The sequence below is a fragment of the Fukomys damarensis genome, unplaced genomic scaffold (assembly GCF_012274545.1).
Source record: "Fukomys damarensis isolate Sample0158 unplaced genomic scaffold, DMR_v1.0_HiC HiC_scaffold_14, whole genome shotgun sequence".
NCBI lineage: Eukaryota > Metazoa > Chordata > Mammalia > Rodentia > Bathyergidae > Fukomys > Fukomys damarensis.
In genome coordinates this window covers 54,220,186-54,246,777 of record NW_022900926.1, presented here as the reverse complement: position 1 = coordinate 54,246,777, position 26,592 = coordinate 54,220,186, and the positions used below count along the sequence as shown (strand labels likewise).

Below are 26,592 nucleotides of genomic sequence, written 5' to 3'. Positions count from 1 at the left end.
CAGCCCTTGAGCTTGGTCTCCAAGGCCCAGGATGCCACTCATCTGGGCCAGTGAGGCCCATGGAGCCAGCTAAAGCAAAAGCATGATGGCCTCTCCTTGCTTTGCAGCTAGGGCCTCCCCTTTTGAGTACCCCTCAGTGTAGGGAACAGGGAAAGGGGACATTACTAGAACCTCTGCAGTAAGTCCTAGTCTCCTGCTAGCCATGATAGCACAAGGTGAATTAACTTATTAAACAGAAAAGATAGAAAAAGTGAGACTTAGGGAAGAAGCTGAGCTTTGGGCCTACTCAGTGCTGCTCTGTGGCAAAAGCAAAAGCCCCTGAGCTTGCTACCTTTTGTTCACTACACGAGGAGAAACAAATTATAACAGATGACTCAGGACAGAGAGTTCAGTACACCGGAGAAACAGATTGTAAAGATGACTCAGGACATAGAGAGTTCAGTATATCTGGAGAAACAAATGTAACAGATACAAATATAGAACAATAGGAATTATGCAGATGAAGAATTTGTTCCTTCCAGGATGTCTCCAGCTGTGTAATCTTGCCCTGGAGCATCATAACTTCACCAGACCACTGAGCTGTGATTGCAGGCCAAAATGGAGCTATGTCTGGACATGCCGTAGCTGGCCGGTAGGCAGGAGAACTAGGCCTAATCATAATTTTAATCTTGAAATGTTTTTTTCCCCAAAATTATGTAGAATTGCTCCCGGCACCTCAGACTTTCTCTACCTTCTTCTCTTCACCCTGGATGAAGCTAACAACTACTGTGCTTGTGTGTGAGTGGGGTGGGAGTGACGCTAGGGAGAGAACTTACTTGCTGGGCTACCACAGGCTTTTTTCTGGGGCTACTATCCTGGGAAAGCAGGGTCCTTGGAGCTTTCCTCTGGAGCACAAAGCTTCCCACGCCCTGCTCCTACTCCCTACTCACTTCTCTTCCTGTCCTCTGTCCCAAACAGCTCCTCCTCTATAGCCACCCTGTGGCAATCCCCTTCCTTTGCCTTGTGTTCTGTGACCCCACTGGAAGGCAGGTGTCCAATGAGGTCACCATGTTCCTGAGGGGATGGATGTGGGGTAGTGAGACAGGTCTGGGCTCCTACTAGATAGGTCTGTTGTAGGTGTTTTGTTGTTAAGAATTGTTAGTTATCTTTTAAATTAAAAAATCTTTTTTTTGGCAGTCTGGGATCTAGTGTGGATGCCCTAAACACAGGCACCTTACATGAGGGCTTCATTCATAAAAGAACACTCAACCACAAAGCTACATCCACAACCTGGGTTTTTTTTAAAATTAATTTTTCAGTTTTGAGGTATAATTGACAAATAAAAGAGTTTAAATATTTAAGGTATACAGCTTAATGCTTTGATACAAATACATATTATGAAATGATCACCACAATCAAGCTAATTAACATATCCATCACTTCAGTATTTCCTTTGCCCGTGTGTGTGTATGTGTGTGTGTGTGTGTGTGTGTGTGTGTGTGATGGGAACACTTAAATTCAACCCTTTCAGCAATTGTTAAGCATACAGTACAGTAATGTTAATTATAGTTCTCAGATCTCCACAACTTCTCCATTTCACATAACTGAAACTGTACCCTTTGCCCAATACCACCTCATTTTTCTCATCTCTTGGCCCTGGAAACCCCCCTTCTCTTTGCTTCTGTGAATTTGACAATTTTAGATTCATACCATACTCAGATCTGTCTGAGACATAAAATTTAAGAAATTTGTCAGACCTCTTTTAGGCATTTAGAGAAAGTTGGAGTTTGGTCAGAGATCAGGCCCAGGAGAAGGCTTGTGAGTTACTAGCCTCAGGCAGGAGGTGTGTGTGTGGGAATGGGGGTTGTGAAGAGTAGGTCACCCATATCAGTTAGGGTTTGCCAGAGGAATTTACAAAGTAGCTTTACAATGGCTGCTCGCGGAATCAAGGGTGGAAAATGAAAAATGGCAATCTGTGTACTGGAGAGCAAGAGGATCCAGTCAAAATCAAAGGCCTGGAACTCACTGCAGTCTGGTGTGAGCCTGTATGGGAAAGCTAAAGGATTTGCATTGGAAGACTGAAGAGCCTGCATTGAAAGCCTGAAGGAATTAGAGATGAATTTTCAAAGACATTGGTAACGACTGGAGCTCTTCTAAAGAAGGGAAAGGGAAGACATCCTTCTCTGTTCCCTTTTTATTTCATCTAGGATACAAGCCTATTAATTGATGCTCCCCACATCCAAGGTGGGTTTTCCCTTCTCAGTTTGCAGCTTATGTGTCAATCATCCAGACACACCCAGAACTGCACTCCACTAATCTGCTTAGCTTCTTGATCCATTCAAGCTGACATCACAATGAACTATCACAATCCACTCCTTGACAACTTGACAACTAAACACATTTCCTATACTTAGTCTCATAATTATACCTAACATGATACAACTATCCTGCCTATAAATGGAAATGCACTAATTCTTTCTCAGAAACAAAGGTACAATTCTTCTTTGGGTGATGTTTACTCTTCTAACACTTCATATCTTAAACATCATAACATTAATAATACTTAAATATCAATATAAAATCCATCAACATTATGTTACAAAGAAAACATACCTGCTTAATATATGTACATATATGCACAAGCATATTTAATAAAATAGGAAAAACAATAATAATTGCAATCCTCATTTCTGTAATTGGTCATGTGCTCATAGTTGGTATTTATAACTACCTTCTACCACTCATTCTGTATTCCCTTGACTTCAGCAAGTACCTCAGCAGGTCTTGTGTTTTTCACTTGGCAGGATGACCCATAACTTCATTCCTGAAGGTTCTGGGCCATTTGTCATCAAGCCTAGATTGGGTTGTGGTAGTTTCCCATTGACCTTAATAGGGCAGGGTAGGGTAATCCTAGGATAAGGGTAGGGTAATACTAGGAGGCACCCCAAGGCATCTTTTGCACTACAGATGTACTCTTCCTTTCCTCCACTGTGGTGTAATAGTCCAATTTCTCCTTGTTAGTCTGGATCAATCACCTCTGCCAACGCTGTAACTTCTTTAGCTTGTTTACTCACAGAGAGCAAAGCCAGAAGCCTGGGAAAAGTCTTCACTCTTTAGCAGGTGGAGTAGGAATGAGAGAAGCAGAGATGAAAATACCAACTCTGATAAAAATATGCTAGGGGAAGTTGGAGAGTAAAAGGAAATGACTACCAGGACATAGGCTACTCCTGGAAGTCTACTTAAATAGTCCAGCAGTTCTCCAAATTGAGTGCAGGTGAGCCTCATCTGACAGAATCAAAATCCAGAGTCCTTGACCCTGCCTTTAGTAGGCCTGGGTGGGGTCCTAGAATTTTAATCTCTAACAAGGGCCTGTGGTGCTGAAAGGGAATTTTGCAAGGAAATTTTGCTCATGTAGTTCAAGCTGGACTTGCTACTGGAGACTCCCTATTTGAAATTTTTCTTTGTTCACCATGCTGGGGCCTGCCCTGCCTTACATGCTTGGACAGGTCCGAGCCAACTTCTGCGTCTAAGCAAGGTCTCCAGAAGAGTTTTGTCATTTCACCAGAATGTGAGTGAGATAGACCTCATACCTTAAATCACCCAATAAGCATGTTACCAGTATTATGTATGAGCCAATACCATGACTGAGCCCACTTGTTAACCCATGTTCAATTTCTGTAACCAATGAATGTGTAACAAAGTTGCCTCACTTGAAATGCCCCCTCCTAGAATGTATATCGTCTTTGTTCAGGTGTGGGACAGGGCCAGTCTCCCGCCTGTGAACACAGACTGGCCCGCTAGCATAACTAAACTCACTGTTCTGTCTCTATGGCTTCTGGTGTGCTTTCATCCTACTGGACTAGCAAATACGAGCCATAGAAATCAAACAAAAGTTTGCCGCTTCAGTTCTAACGCTGTTGTGGAGAGAAGAGACCCTCCTCTCCCAGACCCCTGCAGTCGGTTAATCAGATGCCTGCTGGGGAACCCATGTTCACCATGAGTAGAACAAGGCATATTTTGAAACCATGTTCAAAATATGACCCACCAACAAGGGAAGAAGTCTCAAAGCCACAATTTCAAATTAACTCCAACTCTGCAAGACACCCTTAAGGAAAAGCAAGAAACCAGGAGAAAATGTATAGTCAAGGCTTACAACCCTCAGTACCAAAAATTCTCCAGCAATGGCCACCCCAGGGCCATCCGTAGGAAGAATCCTATCTGACCGCGTAGGGCTTGATGTTTCGGAGGACAATCAGTTCTCCAACCTTGCAAAGGCAGGGAAGAGAGCACCTCCTTGACTGGGAGTCTCTGTCCTCCAGCTCAGGCCCCTCTCACCTGTCTTAGGCACAGGGGCACCTGAGATGGGTCCCAGCTGAGCAGGGAGGCAGGTGGAGAGGGCAATCTGCTTGCAGGCTCCTCCTGTTCAGAGAAGTGGGGTGCAGGGCTGTCCCCTTGGAAGGAGAGCTGTAGCTGGAAACACTGAATTTGACCATATAGTCCACAAACACAACGAGTACAGGTTAGCAAGGCCAGCAGCACCTGTGCTTGTGCTCTGCTCACTCCACCTCTAACATTCTCTTTTTGTAGGAGGTGCTGGGACCTGGGGCCTCATGTGTGCTAGGCAAGCACTCTACCAGAGATGCACCCCCAGCCCTTAAAAATTTTTGAGATAAAATATTGTATTCATTTTCTATAGGTTTTATAGCAAATTACCACAAATTTAAAGTAACACAGATATGTTATCTTACTGTTCTGCTGTTCAGAAGTCTGGAATGGTTTTCTCTGGGCTAACATCCGGTGTCAGGAGGGGTGTGTTCCTTTCTAGAGGTTCTGGAGGAGAATCTGTTTTTTCATTCTTTCTGGCTCCCAACCTCTACCTTCAAAGCCAGCTCTTCAGGGTTCTTTGGACTTCGCTTTATTCTGACCTTCTCTTCCATGTTTAAGGGTGCTCATGATTACATTGGACCCACCTGGATAATCCAGGATTTCTTCCTTAATTGAAGGTCAGTTGATTAGCAACATTAACTCTGTCTGCTACCCTAATTCCCTTTGCCAGGTCGCTTTCTATGTTTGCAGGCTCTAGAGATGAAGATGTACATATTCTGTCAGCTATATAGAAAGTAAAGTGTACACATCTAAAGTGCATGGCTTGAACTTTTACATATGCAAACATTTATTCAGTGCAAGGTGTGCTACATTTCCGTTCTTCATATCCCTCTCCAATGATACTTCCTAAGGGTAGTCATTTTTTCTGACCTCTATCAACATGAATTAGTTTTGCTTATTGTGTCTTTTCCCTCTCTTCCCGCCACCCTCTGTCGGGGGCACTGGAGATCAAACCAAGTCTTATGCATGCCAGGCAAGCACTCTTCCACTGAGCTATATCCCTAGCTCAGTTTTGCTTATTCTTGTGCTTCATTTAAATGGAATCGTACCACGCATGACACTATTTCCTAAAGCAACCTGGTTCATCTTGGGAGTGGTAGGATTGTTGGAGTTTGCTTGGTTTTTTGAGACAGGGTCTCTCTGTGTTGCTCAGGCTGGCCTCAAACTTTTAATGTGATTCAACCTTTCCAAGTAGTTGAGATTATAGGTATGTGTTACTATACTTGGTGCATTAGAGGGTTTTTAAAAATCATTTTCAGTGCCAATCTTTATTTGTGAGGCTTCTATGTATACACCTTGTGTGACATAGTGATGATGCTATTCAGAAAATCTCCTTTGCATGTGACAATCTTTCAAATGATTCAAGGGTGTTTCTCCATAGTTATCAAGATTAGTATCACATACTTTTTGCAAGATTGATATACTCTCAACAGTTCCTAAGGTGATGTAACCATGAATATACCCACCACCCACAGTTCCCCCTGGGTCTATGTTATTCACAGGGGTCTCTTCATTCCAAGTGTAATTTTCTTCAGACATGGTTGCATCATGTAGAACCAGGGACATGATAACCCTTCTGCTGTTCTAGATGCCTCTGAAATTCTTTTAATTCCCTTCCAAACTAATTTTATGTATGTATAAGTAAATGTGCACATGTGTTCTCCCATCACACTTTTTAGATTTTTTAGCTACGCCTTTTCTTAAACAGTTAGGGGCCCATATTCTTCTGCACTTTTTACTCTTTTTTTTTGTGTATGGCAATACTAGGAATTGAACCCATGGCCTTCACACTGAGCTACATCCACAGCCCTTCTTATTTATTTATTCTTTACATTTTGAGACATCACTAATGTCATCACTAAGTCTCTGAGTTGCCCAGGCTTGGCTCAAACTTACAGTCTTCTTACCACAGCCTCCAGAGAGTGCTAGGATTACAAGTATGCACCCAGGTATTTTTAAAAACTTAGCAATATATCTTACGGGTCTTTCCCTATCAATTCATAAGAAAGAATTCTTCATATTTTTAATGGTTGCCTACTATTCTGCTATCTGGATCTACCATACTTTACTTGATCAATATCTTATCGAAGGGCACTTACTTACAATATTTTTCTATCACATATCATATATATATATATATATATATATATGTCATTTTTGTAACTTTATTCATCTCCAATTTTGATGTTTGTAGGATTCTCTAAATAGACATGGAAAAAGCTATACATAAAAACAGCACCTATTGATGACAAGAATACTTAGCAAAGTAGAATCTCCTGACAACAAGTCACAAAACTAAAAATCCAGGAGAAAAAAAGGGCAAAAGATAAAAAGTGGACGGTTCACAGAGATGATCTTGAAGGTACAAAATAGAAAAATGCTCAAACTTGTGTAATTAGAGAGAGGTGGAAGTTGAAAAGCTGGACTGTGGCAAGAGTTGGCAGGCACTGGGCTCCAGAGGGCTGTGTGTATGATTATACCTGCAGCACATTGGATGGTGTTGGCACTGTTCTTGCCACGACCCATGGGTGCCTTCCATCAAGAAAGCAGAGCAATCACAGGAGCCTGGGAATAGAAGGAACCTGGGAAGAGCTGGTGAATGAGGGTCTGGAAGCAGGAGATCAGTGTGCAGCCACCACCTGAGTCAGCCTGGAATCTGCTTGGGTGGCATGTTGACCTTGTAGGAAGCAACATGTGGCTGGTGCCTCTGCAGGCCTGGTGATGGGTGTGGGACACTGTTGGTCATAGAATCCCATCCCAATTTATTTGTCACACTGGCTCCCAAACAACAAGCTTTCCCATGCCCTGTGCTACTTCTGTGTATTTTGTGCCCAATTTCCCAAACATAGCCAAACCTTCATGTGCTTCACTGTGACAGGGATGACAGTGGATATTGAAGCAATATGTTTTCATCCACAGTAATCACTAGTCCAAGTCACAGTGGGCTCTTGTAGCAACTTCAAGTTTTGAGGTGAAATTAACACACTATTTCTGTCCTCAAGACAGTGGTGGGAGACAGAATGCTCTAGAGACTAGACAGGATCTCCTGACAGACAGGAAGACGATGAGGGAAGCCATCTCCTGACAGGCTCTTGGTGGAGGGAGACAGATGAACAGGGCAAAGAGGTCACAGGCACACACACCTCCTTGTAGAACATGGGGCTCAGTGGAATGTCTGGACAGGTGTGAGGGAGTCCAGGAACTTTGTGGGTTTGATGGGGAGGCTGGTGATCCACTGCCTGAGCACAGGGTGGGAAGTTGGGTGTGTGAGTCTATGTGTGTGTGTGTGTTTGTGCACTTACTCATTTGTTGCTATACTGAGTGTGAGCAGGGAGTGGTGATGTAGTTGTAGTGTCAGGAGGTGGCTCGATAGATGATTGGAGGCTGAGCTCCTGGCCATCTCAGGCCTGGGAGGGGTATGATAGGCTGCTAGATGTCTACACATATATGGTGAGCAGATAAAGGTGCCAAGGTGAATAGCAAACCAGCCCAGGCTTTGGTCTGCACCCAGAGGCCAGTGTGGGAGGATATCCCTCCTGGACATCAAAAGTCCACAGATTTGTCAGTACAGATTACAGCCGTTGTTCCTCAGCAGTCAGCAGCCCAGATCAAGCACTTAGTGGTAGAGACCAGATGGCATGGATCTGAAGGTCCCCTTGCTCTTCTGTGCCACAAGGTCACCTAAAGTGAAAGGAGTCTAAAATGCTTAAAGCGTGGATTAGACTGAGCTGCTGTTAATTGGTTAATAAAAATTTCCCACACTTGCAAGGCATAAGGGCTTGTGTAAAAGATCAAAGAAACTGCCTTTTAAGGAAATGATTACTTTGCACATCCAAGAAACGTGGGTTAACTGTCCATTTTGCTACAATAGATTATGTTCTTTACATAACCGAGAGTGCCTTCTTTCTTCCTGTTATAATGATCAGTGCTTCAAAGTCCAGCCTTTAGGTCTTTAGTGATACTTCCTCTAGGCTTGAATGCATCAGAAGGTGCCTCTGAGGAATTTTCACCACTGCTTTAGCTTAGATTTGATTGAGCCCTCCTTTGGCCTCCTATTGTGTCTGCAGATGCTCCTGTCATTACTTCTGTGGTGTGTCTGGAAATAGAGCTAGTTGTCTCCCTACAGGGAGAAAGGACCTGGGGCTCATTCACTTCCACATTCTAGAACACACTGCTCAGGATTTGGTCTAGTGGACCTAGTCAGTATACTATTAATGAATGAACCAGTCAGTCAGTGAAGGGTATATGGATCCAAGGAAGTACACACTAAGGTTTTATTCAAAATACAGTAACTTTTGTCTTAGTTATTCTCTGCAGCACTGAGACACAATGCCCAACATCCACAATTTAGAGGAGAGATTTATCTTGGCTCTCAATTTGGTTCATGGTCTGACGGCTCCAAAGAAGAAACAGCATGGCAGACAGGTATGGCAAGGGAAAATCCGCTCACCTCAGGGCAGCCAGAGAGCGAAGGGAGGAGCCAGGAAGGGAAATATACCCTTCTAAGCCATGCCTCTAGTGACCCACCTCTTCTGAAAAGGTCCCACCTCCTAAAAGCACATTTAGCTATAAATTCCTTGGTGGACTAATCCACCGAGGAACGTAGCCCCTATGATCCAATCATCTCCCTATAGCTGTGCCTATAATTGCATGAGGTTTTGGTGGGGCATCTAGATATAAATCATAAGACCTGTGTTGCTAGTTTATTTCTTTAGATATATAGCAAATAAAATATCAAATTAAAAGTAATAAAAAGAAATTGTTTTGCAGCTTTTTTTCCTTTCAATTAATTTCATAAGTTTGAGAAAATCTCATCATAAAAATAAGCCTTGTACAAAAACCTGAAGGGCTCACCGACCACAGCATATATTACCCTCTGGCAAACCCTTGATTTCTTTGTTCATTTTAATATCACACATTTTCTTTGGCTGGTAATATAGAACTATACAAATAGTCTTTCTAAAATCTCCATGTAACTGTGAGTGTGCATTGCTAATGATTAGTCACCTTTCTTTGAGTGTGGCCCACAGATTTTTCTGCTGCTGGGCCTCCCTCATTCTGTGGCACAGTTTGAAACCCTCTGCTTCTGCCTGCTTTGCTGGAGATAAGTGAAGCTGCATGTCCCAATGGCAGCAGCTGGGTGTTTCTGATCTCCTTGGAAACATAAGAGGTGGGCAGACATTCCTTCCTCCAGTGCTGCCTAAACCCTCTCAGGCCAGCCTTTCTGCCCTCCAACAGGCCTCTTCTTTCCTCTCGTTGTCTATAAGAGCAGTAGTTTTGCTCTACCTACCAAGCTCATGATGACACCTAGTCTCCTTGCCACAGATTGAAAACAATGTATCTGCTGCATCATGGACGGGATCCTCCAAAACTGTGAGCAAAAACAAGCGGTTCTCTTTATAAGATGAATTAAATTAGGTATCTGTTACAGTAAGGTAAATCTCACTAATCTATGGTATGAGATGAACAGGACACAGAGGGGCAGTGAAACCTCACCTAGGGGGTCAGGCGGTGTTTAAACAGACCTGGTCAGTTTACTAGATTTAAGAGTTTGTCAAACTCATCAGCCTCACCTTCTCTGAAAAACTTTTAAGCCACTGATTTCCCAATATATTAATAGATATTATGTTTTTAACTATTTATTAACACTGAGCTATAATATACACTGAGCAACGGGCACTAAAAACGTATGATAGAAAGGCTTAAAATAAGGATAAACATCCAGGTAACCAACACTCAGATCTGGAAAAAACCTATACCCTATCAACATGCCATTAAAGTTAGTTATCTCATGGTAATCACTTTCTCCCTTTTATTTATGCTTTTAGCACCAAGGTGTGTAACCTTTAACCTCATAATTTTATTTTATTTAAAAATTTTTTGAGACAAGGTCTCACTAGGTCTCCCAGATGGGCTCAAATTTGTGATCACTTGCCTCAGCCTCCAAGAGTGCTGGGATTACAGGGGTGTGATTACCTGGCTTATTTGTGGATATTTTATATAGGATTTTTGATTCTCTGTCCCAGAATAAGGTTGACTTGTACTTTTGCTTTTTCATGTAGTCCTTTCCTGATACATAAAATAAATTGATATCATTTGATATCTCTTTTGGTTTAATATTCTTTTAATATTCTCCAGAAGAGTATATATGAGATTGTTGTCAATACTTCCCAAGCCTTGAGTAGACTGCTAGTGAAGCCATCTGGAGCAGTTATTTTCTTTGCAGAAAAATTTTAATTACAGACTCAAATTTTAAAAAATAGTTATAACACTTTTTGGGTTTTCATATTTGGCCTTTTATCAATGTTCATTGATATTTTATATATTTCTGATAACATCCATACCACCTACATTTTACAGTTTATTATAAAAAATTTGTTCAGAAGAACTTCTATTTTTTTTATATGTAAAATATATAGTGATATCGTTTTCATTGCTGATATTGGTTATTTTTACTTCTTTCTGTTTTTCAAAATTAATCTTGCCAAAGTTTTATCAGTTTTATTCATCTTTACAAAGAACAAATATTTGAATTTATTAATCTTCCTAGTTGTATATTTGCTTCTATATGAATACTTTTTCTATTCTATATTAATACTTTATAATTTCCTTCATATATTTAATTTGTGGTATTTTCCTAACTTATAAGGTGGATGATTAGTATATTAAGTTTAATCATTTCTGCTTTTCTGATGGTTTTTCAGTTAGTTATAAATTTCTCTATAAGAAAAACAGTCTATGTTCCATGAAATTTGATATGTATTTTTAAAATCACTGAGCTCACACTTTGAAATGGGGTTTTGAGTATATTCCTTAATTTCCAAATATATAGAGATTTTCTACATATATATTTTTATTGCATTTGAGACAGAATCTCACTATCTCACTAGTTTGCTCAGGCTAATCTTGAACTGCTGGTCTTTCGAGAAATCTTCATGCCTCAACCTCCCTAAAAACTGGGACTACAGGTACGTGCTACCATGCTTGGTTTTAGTAATGTTTTTGTTACTAATTTCTAGTGATCATTAGTCATATCTTATATAATTCTAGTCCTTTAAAATCTGTTGAAGTGCTCTATGGTAATTACTATTCCACTATATCCTTTTTATTGTCCAATCCACTCTTTGTTTTTATTCTTCTCTCTGCTTTCTTTTTTCAATTATTTGTATTTCAATTTGGAAAGTCCATACCCTTACCATTTCTTGGTGAAGTGCATTCTGTCTATTTCTTGGTGTCCTGCCAGAAGTGAAAATGACATGAATTGTTGGCTTGTCATACTTGTATGTTAATCAGCTACTTTTACTGTTCTCCTGGATAATGCAATCCAAAATTGTTTTAGGTTTCTCAACCCCTACAATAAATGCAACACTCCCATAACCCCCGCTTGCAGTGTGTCCTAGGGCTTCCCACATGCCAGCAAGTGCTCCACCACTAAGCTGAACTGTCACAAAGTGAACTTGCCAAAGTAGCCATCATCCAGCTCAAGGAAAAGGTCAGGAACCCACAGAGGAATCCAGTTTTAGAAATCTTTTTTTGTTTGTTTCCAGTTTTAGAAATCCTACTAGGGGCCAGATGAAACCGAATGCTAGTTTCTATGCTTCATGTCCTAAAAGATTTCAAACTCTTGCACAGTATTGTCTCTCACTATGATCCAACTTTGCAGAGATCTTGTTTCCCACTAGACAGAAGGCTTCTAGAGGACAGGATGCCTGCTCCATGTTGTATTCTCTGTAGAATGAATGCCAATGATTGAATGAGTGCAAAACCCAGGCACACCGCATTCTGTGCTTTTGGGTGTTGGAAGGAGCTGTGGTTTGTGTCTGAAATGTCCCTGCAAAGCCTATTGTGCTCAGAGGCAAGGTTTCTGGAAGGTGATGGACATGGGAGTGCTACTGTTCCCCTCAGGTCCTCCCTTCATCTCTCCTTCCTGCTCTCATTGATATGAACAGCTTTCCTGAAGGGCATGCTGTTCCTCCATGCCATTTCTACCTTGGAGCTAGCTGACTATGGACTGAAACCTCTTTTAAAAAGTGAGCCAAGATAAACCTCTCCTCCTTTAAGTTGTGGGAGGTTGGGTATTGGGTCTCAGCAACAAGAAAGTGAATAGCCCAGAGGAGAGCAAAACTGTGAACCACTTTGTTACCTCTGCAGCAGTCAAGGGGTGGGGCAATCTCATAGCTCAAGGCAGAGAGGAATTCACTTTAACCAGCTGTCTCTGCTCTTCTGCAGGCCCTGCCATCCCCGTGGGTGTGGACGCACAGGTGGAGAGTCTGGACAGCATCTCCGAGGTGGACATGGTATGCATGCCCTTGGCTGGCAGTCCCAGGGAAGATCATGTGGCTGAGGTGTTGTGAGGGCCTTGGTGGTGCAGCTGTAGGTGGGAGCTGAAGGTGATAAATAGGAGTTTGGAGGTTGACTTAGGTACAGTAAAATCTAGAGCAGAGTTCTCAAGCTTCATGGATAAAAATAACTTTGCAGAGCTGGTTAAAATGCAGGTTCCCCAGGTCCCATCCTGTACTCCTCATTTTCAAAATCTCTGGAAACGAGACTCAGACTGTGCTTTTGGAACACACACCCTGAGTGAGCAAGGGGGCCCATGAAACACACTTGGAAGAGCATTGGAGGCAGATATTTAGGTGGAAATCCTGCAGTTCTTTGATCTTCATCTCCATGGCATCTCCCCCACTCTACTCTATCTCTGCCCCACTGCCACATGAATACACCTCCTGGCTGTCCTTCAGGGGCTCACCTTGGAGGGGAGCAGCCTTCTCCCACTTCATTTCTTCCCTCTTCTGTACCATGTTTCAGGTTTCAAATTTTCACTTTCTTGTGCCTCAGGGACCTCACAATGCTCTCCCTCTGGTCCTCCCCAGGATGTCTCCTGCTTATCCTTTAGGTATCAATGGAGATGTCTTCTTCAAAAGGTCTCCTTGACCACCTGGTCTAGATGGTTTCTGTTTTTCCTTCATAGTTCACATCATCATCATCATCATCATCATCATCATCATCATCATCATCATCATCATTTATAATTGTGCAATACTATATGTTTATTTGGGGGTTTCTTGTATATTGGCCATTTTCCACACTTAACCAAAAGTTCCATCAATACAGGAAGTTATTTTCTCCCCAATATCTCCAAGCCTAGCCTAGTATGGGACCACTGGGGGCCTTCAAAACATGTATGGAATGAAGACAAGTGGGGAATGCTCCTCTCCCATGTATACGCTGTCATGTGCCCTTGAAGGGAGGGAACTTCCTTGGTTCTTAATTGACCCAGCACAGCACAGCTGATATGGTACTGATGTCATGCACCCCTCAGAGCTCCAACACCTGGTGAGGATAGGGTTTGAGTGTGAAAGGTATCAGTGTGACACTCTCCAATATGCTAGAGTGTATACTACCAGCTCCTTAGAATATCCAACAGCCTGACTGCCCTAAGCCTGAGTTAGCACAGCTGTCCTCTGGAGGTGTGAAGACCTTTCTCCAAGCATGGCTCAAGATACCAGGGAGAGGTGGCCAGATTGTCTTGCCTCTCTTAGAACAACCAACAACCCATGGGAAGGCAAGTAGACTTCAGTACAAAAATGGTTGTCTTAGTTCCTTTCCCATCACTGAAACAAAATATCTGACACCACAGCTTAAAGAAGGACAGGTTTATTTTGGCTCACTGTTTCAGCCCATGGTTGGCTGGATCCAAGGCAAAAACAGCATGGCAGTGGGGCTTGGCAGAGGAAAAGGTGCTCAACTCATGGCAGCCAGAAATCAGAGAAAGAGGGAAGGAGCCAGAGACAAGAATATACCCTTTCATGTCACACCCCCAGTGACCACCTCCAAATAGGCCCCATCTCCTAACAGCACTTTCGGTTATGAACTCATCAGTGGATGAATCCACTGATGAGTTTGGTGTTCTCATGACCCAGTCATCTTCCAAACACACAAGACTGTCACAGAGGTGGAAGGTAGGCACCACTGAGACTCACCTTGCACAGCTGCTTTGTAAATCTGCACTCTGCAATGTGGCACTTCCCTGGCGGCAGTGTCCCCAAGGGCAGGCCATGCCCTGAAGCTGTGTGATCCGCAAGAGATGTTGGCTGCTCTCTTCCCACTCATGTGCTAGATGTTCTCCTTGTGAGTGGAAGGAAAGTTTAGGGCCAGTGCTGGTGCCTTGGGGGCCAGAATCAGTGCCAGGACAGATTTTCATATAAGGAATATCTCAGGTTCTTTCTTCCCTCTGGGCTTTCTTTTGAATTAGCACTACCAGGCATGTGCTTTTTCCATCCTTCCTCCATCTGCTCCTAGTATGGGTCTTCTGGGAAGTTTGCTACTTGTATCTTGTGTCTTAGCCCTGGCTATGGCATAAAGGCAAAAACTCTTGATTGAGGGCATCAATTACCCAGGCAAGGGATAGGTTTAAACAGAATAAGCTTCCAGGCTGAAGTTATAGTAGGTATGTAGTTGATCATCCATCTGTCTCCCCACTTTTCCATCTAATACATACATATGGAGCACCTAGTATGTCCCTTGCTAGGTATAAAATTTAATGGTGAATGGGGATTCAGTGGTGAGCAGGACACAATTCTGCCTTTAAGGATCTTACAAGTCTAATGCAGAAATTTTCCTTATAGGGATATTTAAATGCCAGATTTTAGAACTGAGCACTAAGCTGAAATGAATGGTTAACTCAGCAGCTAAGGAGTCGTGTGCACAGAGTCTAATCACAGAGAACAAGGCTTTGGGGAAATCTCACCCTGCTGGCCACCAACACATAACACACAACGTTTTGTTTGTTATGGTACTGAGGGTTGAACCCAGAGTCTTGTGCCTGCTAGGCAAATTCTACCATTGAGCTACATCCTCAGAACCCTTTTAAAATTTGTTTTAAAATTATTCTATTTTGAGACACAGTCTTGCTAAGTTACCCAGGCTGGCCTTGAACTTGGGATTCCTCTGCCTCTGTCTGGTCTTGCCCTTGGTTCCTCAGGACTTCACCATGACTCTATATCTGAGACACTACTGGAAGGATGAGAGGCTGGCCTTCTCCAGCACCAGCAACAAGAGTATGACCTTCGATGGCCGGCTGGTGAAGAAGATCTGGGTCCCCGATGTCTTCTTTGTTCACTCCAAAAGGTCATTCATCCATGACACCACCACTGACAACATCATGCTGAGGGTGTTCCCAGATGGCCATGTGCTGTACAGCATGAGGTAACTGTTCATGAAGCCATACCATGCCAATATTGTGGTCAGTCCCTTTGTCCCTGAAGAGTTTATCACTGTGGTTGGGTCTGTGGGATGGTATGACCTTTCAGATGGCAGTCAGATTTGTCTAAAGATGAAATGGCCACCCCGGTAGGTGGTGACTTCCTCATCACTGCAGCTTATAAGCTTAGATTAGAAGACTACTTTGGCCAGAATGAGTTGCTGGACACAAATATCTTCTATGATAGTCTATAATTCTAGTTGATTGGTAATAAAGATGAAAAAAATAATAGTTATATGTTTTGAGTGCTGTTCTAGATTGGCTTATGGGCTAACTAGAGTGATTTAAACCATCACATTTATTCCACAGCTTCCTGGCCTGCTTGGATAGTTCACCAGAATTAAATGCTAATACCAATCACTTTGTGGCCTTGGGTGGAGATTAGGGCATAGGGCACAAAGCTCCTAGGCATCTCAGAGGGGAGGCAGCCCTTCTGGCTGAGGGTTGTTACCAGAGAAGGGTTCTTGGGTAGGTCATTAATAGCTGAGACTCCCCAGTAGCCAGAGAGTGGAGCAGCAGCCCATTAAAGGGGATCCAGCAGGGCAACAGTAACCTCTGCCATAGAAGACACAACTAGAAGTGAAGGTTATGAACCTATGCTTCCAAACTTCAGAAGTAGACATGAAAAGCTTCTCTTGGCTGTATTCTGTGTCTTCCTAACTCTGGCAGGTGCATGAGCTGGTAACTCGCTGCACAAGCCAACATTTGCATTTGGGTTGTGTAGGATTACTGTCACTGCCATGTGCAATATGGACTTCAGCCACTTTCCCCTGGACTCCCAGACCTGCTCATTGGAGCTGGAGAGCTGTAAGTATCAGTGTTTTTAATTCCCTTGCCTCTTGTCTTTCTGTTAGTTGAATAACCTTGAGACTGAGTACTGCCTCCCAGCACTAGATCCTCTTTCCCCCTCAGCAGGCATAGGATTTCTCTGATGCTTCACACTGCATCAGAAGCAAAGGAGTTAAAGTAACTTATTTTCCTCTCCTCAAAGATGCATATACAGATGAAGATCTGATGCTATACTGGAAGAATGGGGATGAATCCCTGAAAACAGATGAAAAGATCTCTTTGTCTCAGTTTTTGATTCAGAAAATTCATACAACTTCCAGACTGGCCTTCTACAGCAGTACCGGTAGCTAACTTTTGCCACAGTTTGATTAAATGTGGAGGGGGAAATCCACTACAGTTCTTCTTCAGCTGTAAGCTCTTCTATTCCCAGTGAAAATAAAGTCTGAATGTTAAAATACTGCATAGTTCCAAAATATAAAGAGTGTTTAAAAGCAAGGAGCAGAGGCCAATAAAAACAAAAACAAAAACAAAACCATTGCTCTCCTCTGAGATCCCATTACCAGCAGAAACACTCTTCAGGGTATCTAGCTTTATTTAACTGTATAGTTTTCCAAGGAGGGAGTCATGTTTTAGATGCTGTTCTATAACCTGATTTTTTCTGCTTACTAATATGGATGGGCAGATGGATGAATGGATGGTTTCCCAGGGAATATATTTATTAGGTATATTGAGACTATAGGTTATTTTGATTTTGATTGTTTCTGGAAATTTAACCCAGGGCCCTGAGTATGCTAACCACATGCTCTACCACTAACTTCCCTGATAGGTACATTTTTTCATGCCTAGTTTAATCTCTTCTTTGGCCTTGGGCTACATTTGAAGTTTTGAGAGGATCCATTGGTCAGCTCTTCTCTAATCTCACCTTTAACTCTAGGATTCATTTATGATTGTTGTAGCACAGTACCACAAACCAGATGATTAAAACAGTAGAAATTTGCCTCTTATTATTTTTGAGGCCAGAGATCTGAGGGCCATGCTATGCTCCCTTTGAAGGATTCTCTTGGGAGGAATCCTTCCTGCCTGTTCCCAGTTTCCGAGGGTTGCCAGCAATTCTTAGCATTCCTTGGCTTGTAGCCGCATTGCTCCAATCTTTGCCTCTATCACTGCATGGCCTCCCACACCCCACACACCACAGCCTGGAGACTGTGTGACCCCCACAAGCTATTCTTCCTGTGTGTCCAGGCCCAAAGGTCTGTCTTCTGTAAAGTCACCAGTCATTGGATTAGGGCCCATCCTAATTGTAAATGACCTCATTTTACCTTATTCAGGTCTGTAAAGACCCAATTTTCAAATGAGGCTTTGGGTTAGGACTTATAAGTATCTTTTTAGGAGACACAGTTAAATCCCAGTAGCTCCTCAATGACTACAGAACCCTTGTGAAATGATGGCAAACCTTTTAGAGCTTTCAAGATAATAAACAGCCCTCTGTGGCCACCACTGCCCTAGGGGGCTTCTCACCTCATTACTCTCTTGTTTGTTTGGTTTTTTTGGTACTGGAATTGAACTCCGGGACCCTTAGGGCAGGCGGCAGAACCACTGAGCTAAATCCCTTACCCTGCACCTCATCACTCTTTGTCCCAGCACTGAGTGACCTGAGTCCTTCTGTGGGAAGCACCATGATCCTGCCTACTCCTGCAGGGCCAGCATGGCCATTTACTGTCTACCCACAGCCCTCTATCCATAGGATCGAACAAGGGCAAAAGAATAAGCCTAGCCAAGGTCTTGTGGCTATTAGGATAATTCCTTCCACTGCACTACAGTTTACGTTCACAGTGTTCATCTTCACTGATCTCTTTCACTAAGATACAATTTCCTTTTCTTCTTCTTACTTAGTTCAAATCAACAGTCTACCACTTTCCTAGTCCCTCCCTCTATCTCAGCCTTGCCCTCCCCTCTCCTGACTCAGTATCAACCTTCCACTCCAGCGGGACAGCCCTTGTCTCCTCAGCCACTTTTCTCTGAGTGTAACCTGCCACTCACATGTATCCACACCTTCAGAGGAATGTGTTCAATAAGCAGATTTCTGCACCCACAACAAGCAGGGGGAGTCAGACCTGAAAGGAGTGAGGGGCTGGCATGTGAGCACCTGCCCAAGTAAAGAGACATTGTGTGAGAAGAGCCCTAGGCTGTAGATTAGATACCCAGTGTGACCCAAGATCAAATGAGATTCAAGCAGAGGTCAAGGAAAAGCCTCTGAGAGTCTCATTTCACTGATCCCAAGTAAGACAGACTTAGCGGGAAGCTCCCTTTTTCAACACCCCTACCATGTTTGTCTTACTTAATATGCCATACATATGTTCATCAACATAATTTTTTTCATTGTTTATTGGTATTTTTTAGGTATACAGTACAGTTACATTCATCATTGGGATCTTGTACCTTTACATGATGTACCTTGTTCTTATTTTTCCCCATACTCCTGCCTTCCCTTCACCTCCTCCACCCTTCCCTATTTACAAAGTCTCTATGTCCACTTTTTCCTTTTCTCATATTTTTTCTTTTCCCTTGTTTCATTTCCCCTGCCCTTCCCACTTCCCCTACTCCTTTAGCCCCTTTATTCCTATTTCACATTATCAATCATATAATTCATCATCTTAATTTTTCTTTCAGTCAATTTTCCTTTGTAGTTTACTTTGTAAAAGAACCATAATTAATGGAAATCACTGTAATCAATGGAAAACTGGTATCATTTGACATGAATATGAGATAACTTTAGTAGTAAATGTAATAAATACACATGAGCAAACCATATCTGCTTCTGTACCCCTGAAGGCACTGTGTTACATTGCTGTTGTATGTCCTTCAGGTGTGCTCTGATGAGATGGGGAAAGAGTTGTACACAGCTTTAGTTAACTTTGTATTCATTCACACTGTCCTTGGATCATTTTAGGTCCCAGTGGTTGTGTAATGGTCTTCTGAATCTCTTGAAACTTTACAATTTGAAGCCCTTTTTACAACTTCAATCAGTGATTCTCAGATTGCCCTAATGAGAATGGACCTATATTGTCTTTTTTTTTTTTTTGAGCAATGACCAAAAGGTAAAAGATTTATATAAGAAAGGTAGAGTGTTAGGAGAAGAACTAATGCCAGACTTTAAGATCATGTGAATGGTCCGTTACTTGAGAGGAATACAGAGATTGGGGGAATGACCATCTCACAATTAAGAGGACAGAGAGGAAATCCCAGATCTCCTGATTCCTACTTCAGTGATTTCAGCTTCAACAATAATAACACAATCAACTCCAACTATGCTCCTGAGCAGCTAGTCACTCAGGAAATATGGTTGTGTTTTGCAAATAACAAATATTAAGCCAACAGCTATATCTGTACCTCTATTTTATTCTACCATTCCCCAAACTACTGTGAATAGATAGTAGATAACACAACCTAAGACAGGAAATGTACTAGCTATTGACAAAATATTTATTCATTGAAGAGAGACCTTAGATTTTGAAAAAGAAAGGTATTGTGTTAAGCCAACCAATCACTCAGTTTTAACTTTTTATTGCTAATGAGAACAATGTCCAGGAGAATGGCTTCTAGGGAAGGAGTTTGTTTTTACCCCTGATGGAACCTCACTGGCTTCTCCTTGTGTCCCCCAGGCTGGTACAACCGTCTGTACATCAACTTCACATTACATCGCCACATCTTGTTCTTCTTGCTGCAAACCTATTTCCCTGCTACCTTGATGGTCATGCTGTCCTGGGTGTCCTTCTGGATTGACCACAAAGCCGTGCCTGCCAGAGTCTCACTGGGTGAAATATTTGATAAAGTGTGGTAGAGCGGCTATTTTTTCAAATGATTACTAAGGAAAGGAAAACTAACATGATTCTTCAGCAGTCTTAATGGATGGGGAGGTGGTCAGAAGGAGCAACTTTTTTTGCCTGCCTCTTGCCTGAACCATTAAAGTGAAGTCACAGTTTCCTCTACATTATGAAAACAATGGGGAGCTAAAACTACACCAGCCTGAACTGAATTCGTAAAGACAGCCTATTTGGGGTACAGATGTCTGCACCTGACAATGTTAGAGCTCAGGAAAGATGATTTTATATATGACAAAAATTTATTCTGTAAATCTAAAAACTTTCCTTGTTGGCCTTGTTTCGACAGGCTAAAAGTCTGGAGGCAGGACCCCCACTATACAGTTTCAGGGGAAAGGAAGGGCTATGTTTGCTGGAACTGTAGTTTTAGCCCTTCCCAGACCCTGAATTCCAACTTATAATTTATGAATGCAGTTTGGACAAAGTCAAATTGAGCTCTGAGAAATGGAGGATTTCAAGAGCAAGACACAGCAGAAGAGTATAGGAGGCTTCCAGGAATCTGCAACTTCAAGGACTTAATAAATGTAGCTTAGAGAGAGGGAATATGCTCATTCCTTGAGGTTTGGAAAAATTCTTTTAGAAGGGTCTTTTGCTTTGTTTTGTTGCACTGTGCATTGACCCCCAAGCCCTTCATACTGAACTATATCCCTAGCCCTTTTTAAATTGAAAAGACAGGATTTTGTTAAATTGTGCAGGCTGGGCTTGAGCCTGTGATCCACCTGCCTCAGCCTCCTAGAATGCTGGGATTGCAGGTATGTGCCACCATGCTCAGCTTCAAGTCACTTTCTGGGGGGTACTTGGGATCAAACTTGGGTCCTTCCACTTGCGAGGCAGGTGGCGGAACCACTGAGTGAAATCCCTGGCCCTCACGTCACTGTTTTTATTTTTATTTTTTTTTCAAGTCACTTTTTATTTCCATATCAGAGCGGCTCCTTTTTGAAGCACTCCTAACTTTTTCAGCCATAGCACAGAATCTACTCAGTATCCCAAACTGCTTGAGAACAAACAGCCAGCTAATGTGGTGTAGGAAAGCCCTGGTTGCTTGAGGAGCAGAACCCTACATCTCTACCAAGTAGGAACACATCTGGGCAATTTCTTATTCCAGTTCAGAAATAGAGAATGTGAATTTTGGCTCTGTGAGATTTGGGGGTAGCTCTGTGCCAGTATCAGTGGCTGAGTCAAGACTGGGTTTTGCAGGCATCACGACGGTGCTGACCATGTCCACCATCATCACGGGTGTGAACGCCTCCATGCCCCGCGTGTCCTACATCAAAGCCGTGGACATCTACCTCTGGGTCAGCTTCGTGTTCGTGTTCCTTTCGGTGCTGGAGTACGCGGCTGTCAACTACCTGACTACCGTGCAGGAGCGGAAGGAGCGGAAGCTGCGGGAGAAGGTGAGGGAGGTTTCATTATTTCCCCAGATCAGCCAGCGCTGCTGGTTGGAAGAAAATGAGATGGTCCATCTAGCAGGGGCATTATGGGGATTTTGTGTGTGGCAGAGTCAGAATCATCTTGTTTTAGAATAGGCTCTAGCTTCTACTACAAAGGGCCTGAGAAAGCAGAAAATCTTTGGAAAAAGACTAGAAATTGGAGAAGATTTGGGTGTAGGCTCAACTTGCCTCCTAAGCTGGGCCTCAGTTTCCTCATCTATAAAAAGAGTATCACCGAATCCTCATCCCACCTTCATCCCAGAGTTATTGTAAGAGTCACGTGAGATAACGTGTGAAGGCTGCTTTGAAAACATAAGGTTTTTTTTTTTTTTGGTACCAGGGATCGAGCTCTGCTCCTAGTGCTTGTGAAGCAGATGGCGAAACCATTGAGCTAAATCCCCAGCCCATGAAAACATAAGGTTCTTAACACATATAAAGTATGCTTCTCTCTCATGTGACCAGAGGAAGGTAGAGTTCTAGAACAAAAAGCTCTTTTATTAATAAGTGCTCTGGTCTAGTGAAAATTAAGCCACAGTAAAGATGAAGGTTAAGTATTATATTTTACCTTTTAGACTCTTTTGAGCTACTACACTATCTATATACTGTACTGTGCTGTATCACACTATAGAACGAAACAATGCAAATGGGAAATTTTATAAAGCAATGTTCATGGGCCTTGGGTACAGAAAGAAGGTCTATTTCACTCATATTCCAATTCTTATTAATTGCAATAAGAAATAAAATGCTGCTTTGTCATCAAATCATTGCTAATCACTGCATTAATCCAAATGGAGATCACCTGAAAGGTATAGTGATTAGGGAACTTAAAATCCCACATTTGTGTACATCCAGGTGACTCCTGGCCCCTTAGCATAAGGGCACTTTACATTTTAGGAAAAGTGGGCATATTTCCTTTTAAAATCAGTCTTTAATGCCCACTTTATGCTGGTCACATATGTCTACATGGTTGCCAAATGTACCATCATTTAAGAATTTCTTTTTGGGGAAAAAAAAGAATTTACTTTTGGGCCAGAGATTTAGCTCAGTTGTTCTGCCACCTGCCTCACAAGTGCAAGGTCCCAAGTTTGATCTCTGGTACCAAAAAACAATTTTTTAAAAACTATTCAACGCTTTTTTACTTGAGTGAGTTTTCAATAATTTGCACATTGATTGTTATCAAATGTCTTTGGGTTATATTGAAATACCTTTGATTTGTAATCCACGAGACTTTTCAAAGAACAGCAAAGCCTTCGTCAGACAAACGTGGGCTTTTGATCCATTAACAGCATGGATCTTACATTCAGGCAGTTCATTAACCTACTGCTGTACCATGGGCCCTGGTCTTTGACAGTGATTGTAAGACACTGAACAGGGAAATCATAGGAGGAAAAGCCATTGGGTCCTTAAGTTTATCTTGCCCTATGTGAGGACAGAAATGGGAGTGGGTGTGGTGGGAGTGAAACCTTATATTCCATTGGGCTCACATGTTCAATTTAGAGGGGAGGAATTGCAGCTGCTTCAGGGTAGACAGCAGTGGGAGACACAAAATCTCTCTCCTGCTGCCCCACAGAGGAACCAATGCTGCTGATCACTAACCTGACTCCAGTGAAATCCACGGTCCTAAGTGGGAGCCAAGGAGCACCTGCCTTGAAATAAAGGCCCATCCATGAGTGTTAAAATAAAGATTCCAGGCTGGAGGGTTAGCCCAGTGACTGCCTAGTACATGCAAATCCTGGGGCTTGGTCTGCAGCACTGCAAAAATAAATAAATACAAAAGAAGAAAAAGAAAAGCCTCCTTTCCTTAGCTACTCAGTAACAGGAGCCAATTATCCAGACCCATCTAACATGCCAAGAGCCACTTCTTCTCAGGAACAAGTTGATATGGAAAACAGGAACTTATTATCATTTTTCCATTTCCCAATTCTAACTCTAAATCTCAGGCAACAGATCTGTTTGCAGTGTAGCAAAAAGAATTTCAGTTTAGAGCAAAGAAAGAAAGTAAAGACCTATGCCTTTATTGAATCAAGATATACAAAATCTTAATGACAAAACCTCACAATTTTATCAAAGTTTGAGAGTTGAATAGATAACCTCTTCCTCTGGGTATGCATCTATGTTAATTATTCTGGAATGTATGATGGATTACTTAGTTATTGGTATGACAAGGCATAGATATAATGAAACAATAATAACTGAGCTTTCTAAAAAAGCCCCTAAACCACAAATGATTTCTTCAAGTATGAGAATGCTTCAAGTAATTCTAATTTTGCACACAACCATCTGTTTCTGCATTCAAAAGCCTCAAAGTATTTATCTGGATATTTTACACAGAAATAGGAGGCCCATTGTGAAACTGCATTATTTCACTTGACAGGATGATAAAATCCCCAGCCCTGGTCAGAAGCAATTAAAATCAACAAGATGTAGAGAATAAGCCCATAGCCAGTTGCCTGTACCCAGTGGGTCTCATGTTTCAGCCGACACAACCAGTGAAGTATTCACTGAGAGCCATGCTCTGCTGACTCAGATTGTGGGCTGAAGTCAAAGGAAATAATTTTTCCCCTCCAATTTAGAATTTCTTAAAAACATTTCCATGCTTGAGGAAATAATTGAAAGAATGGACTGTAATCCAAATACTCCACACCTAGATATAATGTTGCTAATGTTTTGCCATTTTTGTGTGATCTCTTTCCCTATATAAACATTTTTTTTGGTTCTATTCAACCATCTAAAACTAATTATAGCTAGGTGTGTTGGTGCATGCTGATGCAGGAGGATCATTGCATTCAAGGCCAACCTGGGCTACATAGTAAGTTGAAGGCCAGCCTGAGTTACATAGCAAGACCTTGTCTCAAAAAAAAAAAAAAAAGCCACCGTGACCCTTAATTCCTTTTTTAATTAAAATTTTATTTATTTATTTATTACTTAAATGTAACTCTTTAGAATAAGGAAATTTTTCTACCTAATCATCTTCTGACTCCTGCACTGGGATCAGAATATGTGATTTTTTTTTCACTGAGTTTATTGGTACTTTGTAGATATACAGTACAGTTACATTCATCATTGGGATCTTATACCTTTACATGACAGATCTTGGTTCTCATTTTTCCCCATACCTTCACCCGCTCCATCCTCCCTATTTACATAGACTTTGTTTTCCTTTCTTCCTTTTCTCATATTTTCTCTTTTCCCTTCTTTTCTTTCCCCTACCCTTCCCACTTCCTATACACCTTTAGTCCTTTTCTTCCTATTTCACATTATCAGTTACACAATTTGAATCTTATTTACACTTTTAGTTTTTCACACCAGAAATTCAGTATTTACATGTGTGTCCCACTTATTTCACTAAGAGTATGATCTCAATATGCATTCATTTTCCTATAAATGACTCTAGTTTCTCATTCTTTATGGCTGAGTAGTACTCCATTTTATAGAAAAACCACATCTTCTTCACCTAGTCTCCATATGTTAGGCAATTGGGCTTTTTTCCATCCCAGCCAACATTTGTTATTGGTTGATTTCTTGATAGCATCCATTCTTTTGGGGGTGAGGTGGAATCTCAGTGTTGTTTTTATCTGCATCTCTCGAATGACCAGTAATGTGGAACATTTTTTCATATATTTACTTGATGCTTTTACTTGTCTCAGAAATGTCTGTTCATTTCAGTTGTCCATTTTTGAATTGGGTCTTTATATTTGGGGGCCTGATTTCTTTTGAGTTCTTTACATAGTATAGATAATAGTCCTTTATCTGAGGAGCAGCTGGTAAAATATTTTTCCCCACATTGTAGGTTGTCTCAGCTCTGTTGGTGGTTTCTCTTGCAGTGCAGAAGCTTTTTAATAAGATGAGATCCAAGCCCATCAGAATCACAGCAGACTTTTTAACACAAACCCTCAGGTCAAGGAGAGCCTGGAGTGAGGTATTTCAGGTCCTAAAAGGAAACAACCTACAACCTAGACTGAGGTATCCTGAAAAACTGTCTTTCAAAATGGATGGGAAAATAAGATACTTCTATGAGAAAGAACAACTCAGAAACTTCATGAGTACCAAACCACCACTACAAGGAATTCTAAACAATATCCTAGAAAAGACAATGAAGGTCACAATACCATGAGGCCCAATAGAGCAAATCAAATAGGCAAGGCAAGAAATTAAAGGGAGAGGGCAAAAAATTAAAAAGAGTCAACAAAAGGACAATAACATGAAAATGATAAGTCAATACACATCAGTTATAACCATCAATGTCAATGGCCTCAATTCACTAATCAAGAGAAATCGACTGGCAGAATGGATTAAGAAACTAAATCCAACAATATGTTGTATACAAGAAACACACCTAGTGCAAAAAGAAGCCAATAGACTGAAAGTGAAAGGATGGAAAATAGTTCTCCATGCAACAGAAGCCCAGAAAAAAGCAGGGATAGCTATCCTATTGCAGACAAAGTAAATTTCAAACCAAAACTAATTAAGAGAGACAAAGAAGGTCTCTACATCCTTGTAAAGGGAACAATTCAAGAGGAAGATGACAATCATAAACATGTATGCACCAAATATTAATGCCCCAACTACATAAAACAAATATTAAGGTACATGAAAAACCAAATAAGCACTAATACAATTGTACCCCACTATCACAAATAGGCAGATCATCTAGACAAAAAATCAACAACAAAATACTAGAGCTAGGCCAGGCATGATGGCACACACCTATAATCCCAGCACTTGGGAGGCTGAGGCAGGAGGATTGCTCTGAGTTCGAGGCCAGCCTGGGCTAAAGTGAGTTCCAGGTCAGTCTCAACTATAAAACGAGACCCTGTCTCAAAAAAAAAAAATACTAGAACTGAACCAAGCTTTTGAACATATG

At 41.8% G+C, this 26,592-nt stretch overlaps 1 protein-coding gene across 1 annotated transcript in view; it reads left to right on the top strand.

Annotated features, from left to right (window-relative positions):
- Gabrr2 (gamma-aminobutyric acid type A receptor subunit rho2) overlaps positions 1–26,592 on the top strand; it is a 51,816-nt gene that overhangs the window by 14,846 nt on the left and 10,378 nt on the right. Inside the window, exons 3-8 of the mRNA XM_010633255.2 lie at positions 12,595–12,662; positions 15,350–15,573; positions 16,353–16,435; positions 16,620–16,760; positions 20,080–20,232; positions 21,496–21,692. Of these exons, the coding sequence (XP_010631557.1) occupies positions 12,595–12,662; positions 15,350–15,573; positions 16,353–16,435; positions 16,620–16,760; positions 20,080–20,232; positions 21,496–21,692 (866 nt within the window). The remainder of the gene's footprint in view (positions 1–12,594; positions 12,663–15,349; positions 15,574–16,352; positions 16,436–16,619; positions 16,761–20,079; positions 20,233–21,495; positions 21,693–26,592) is intronic.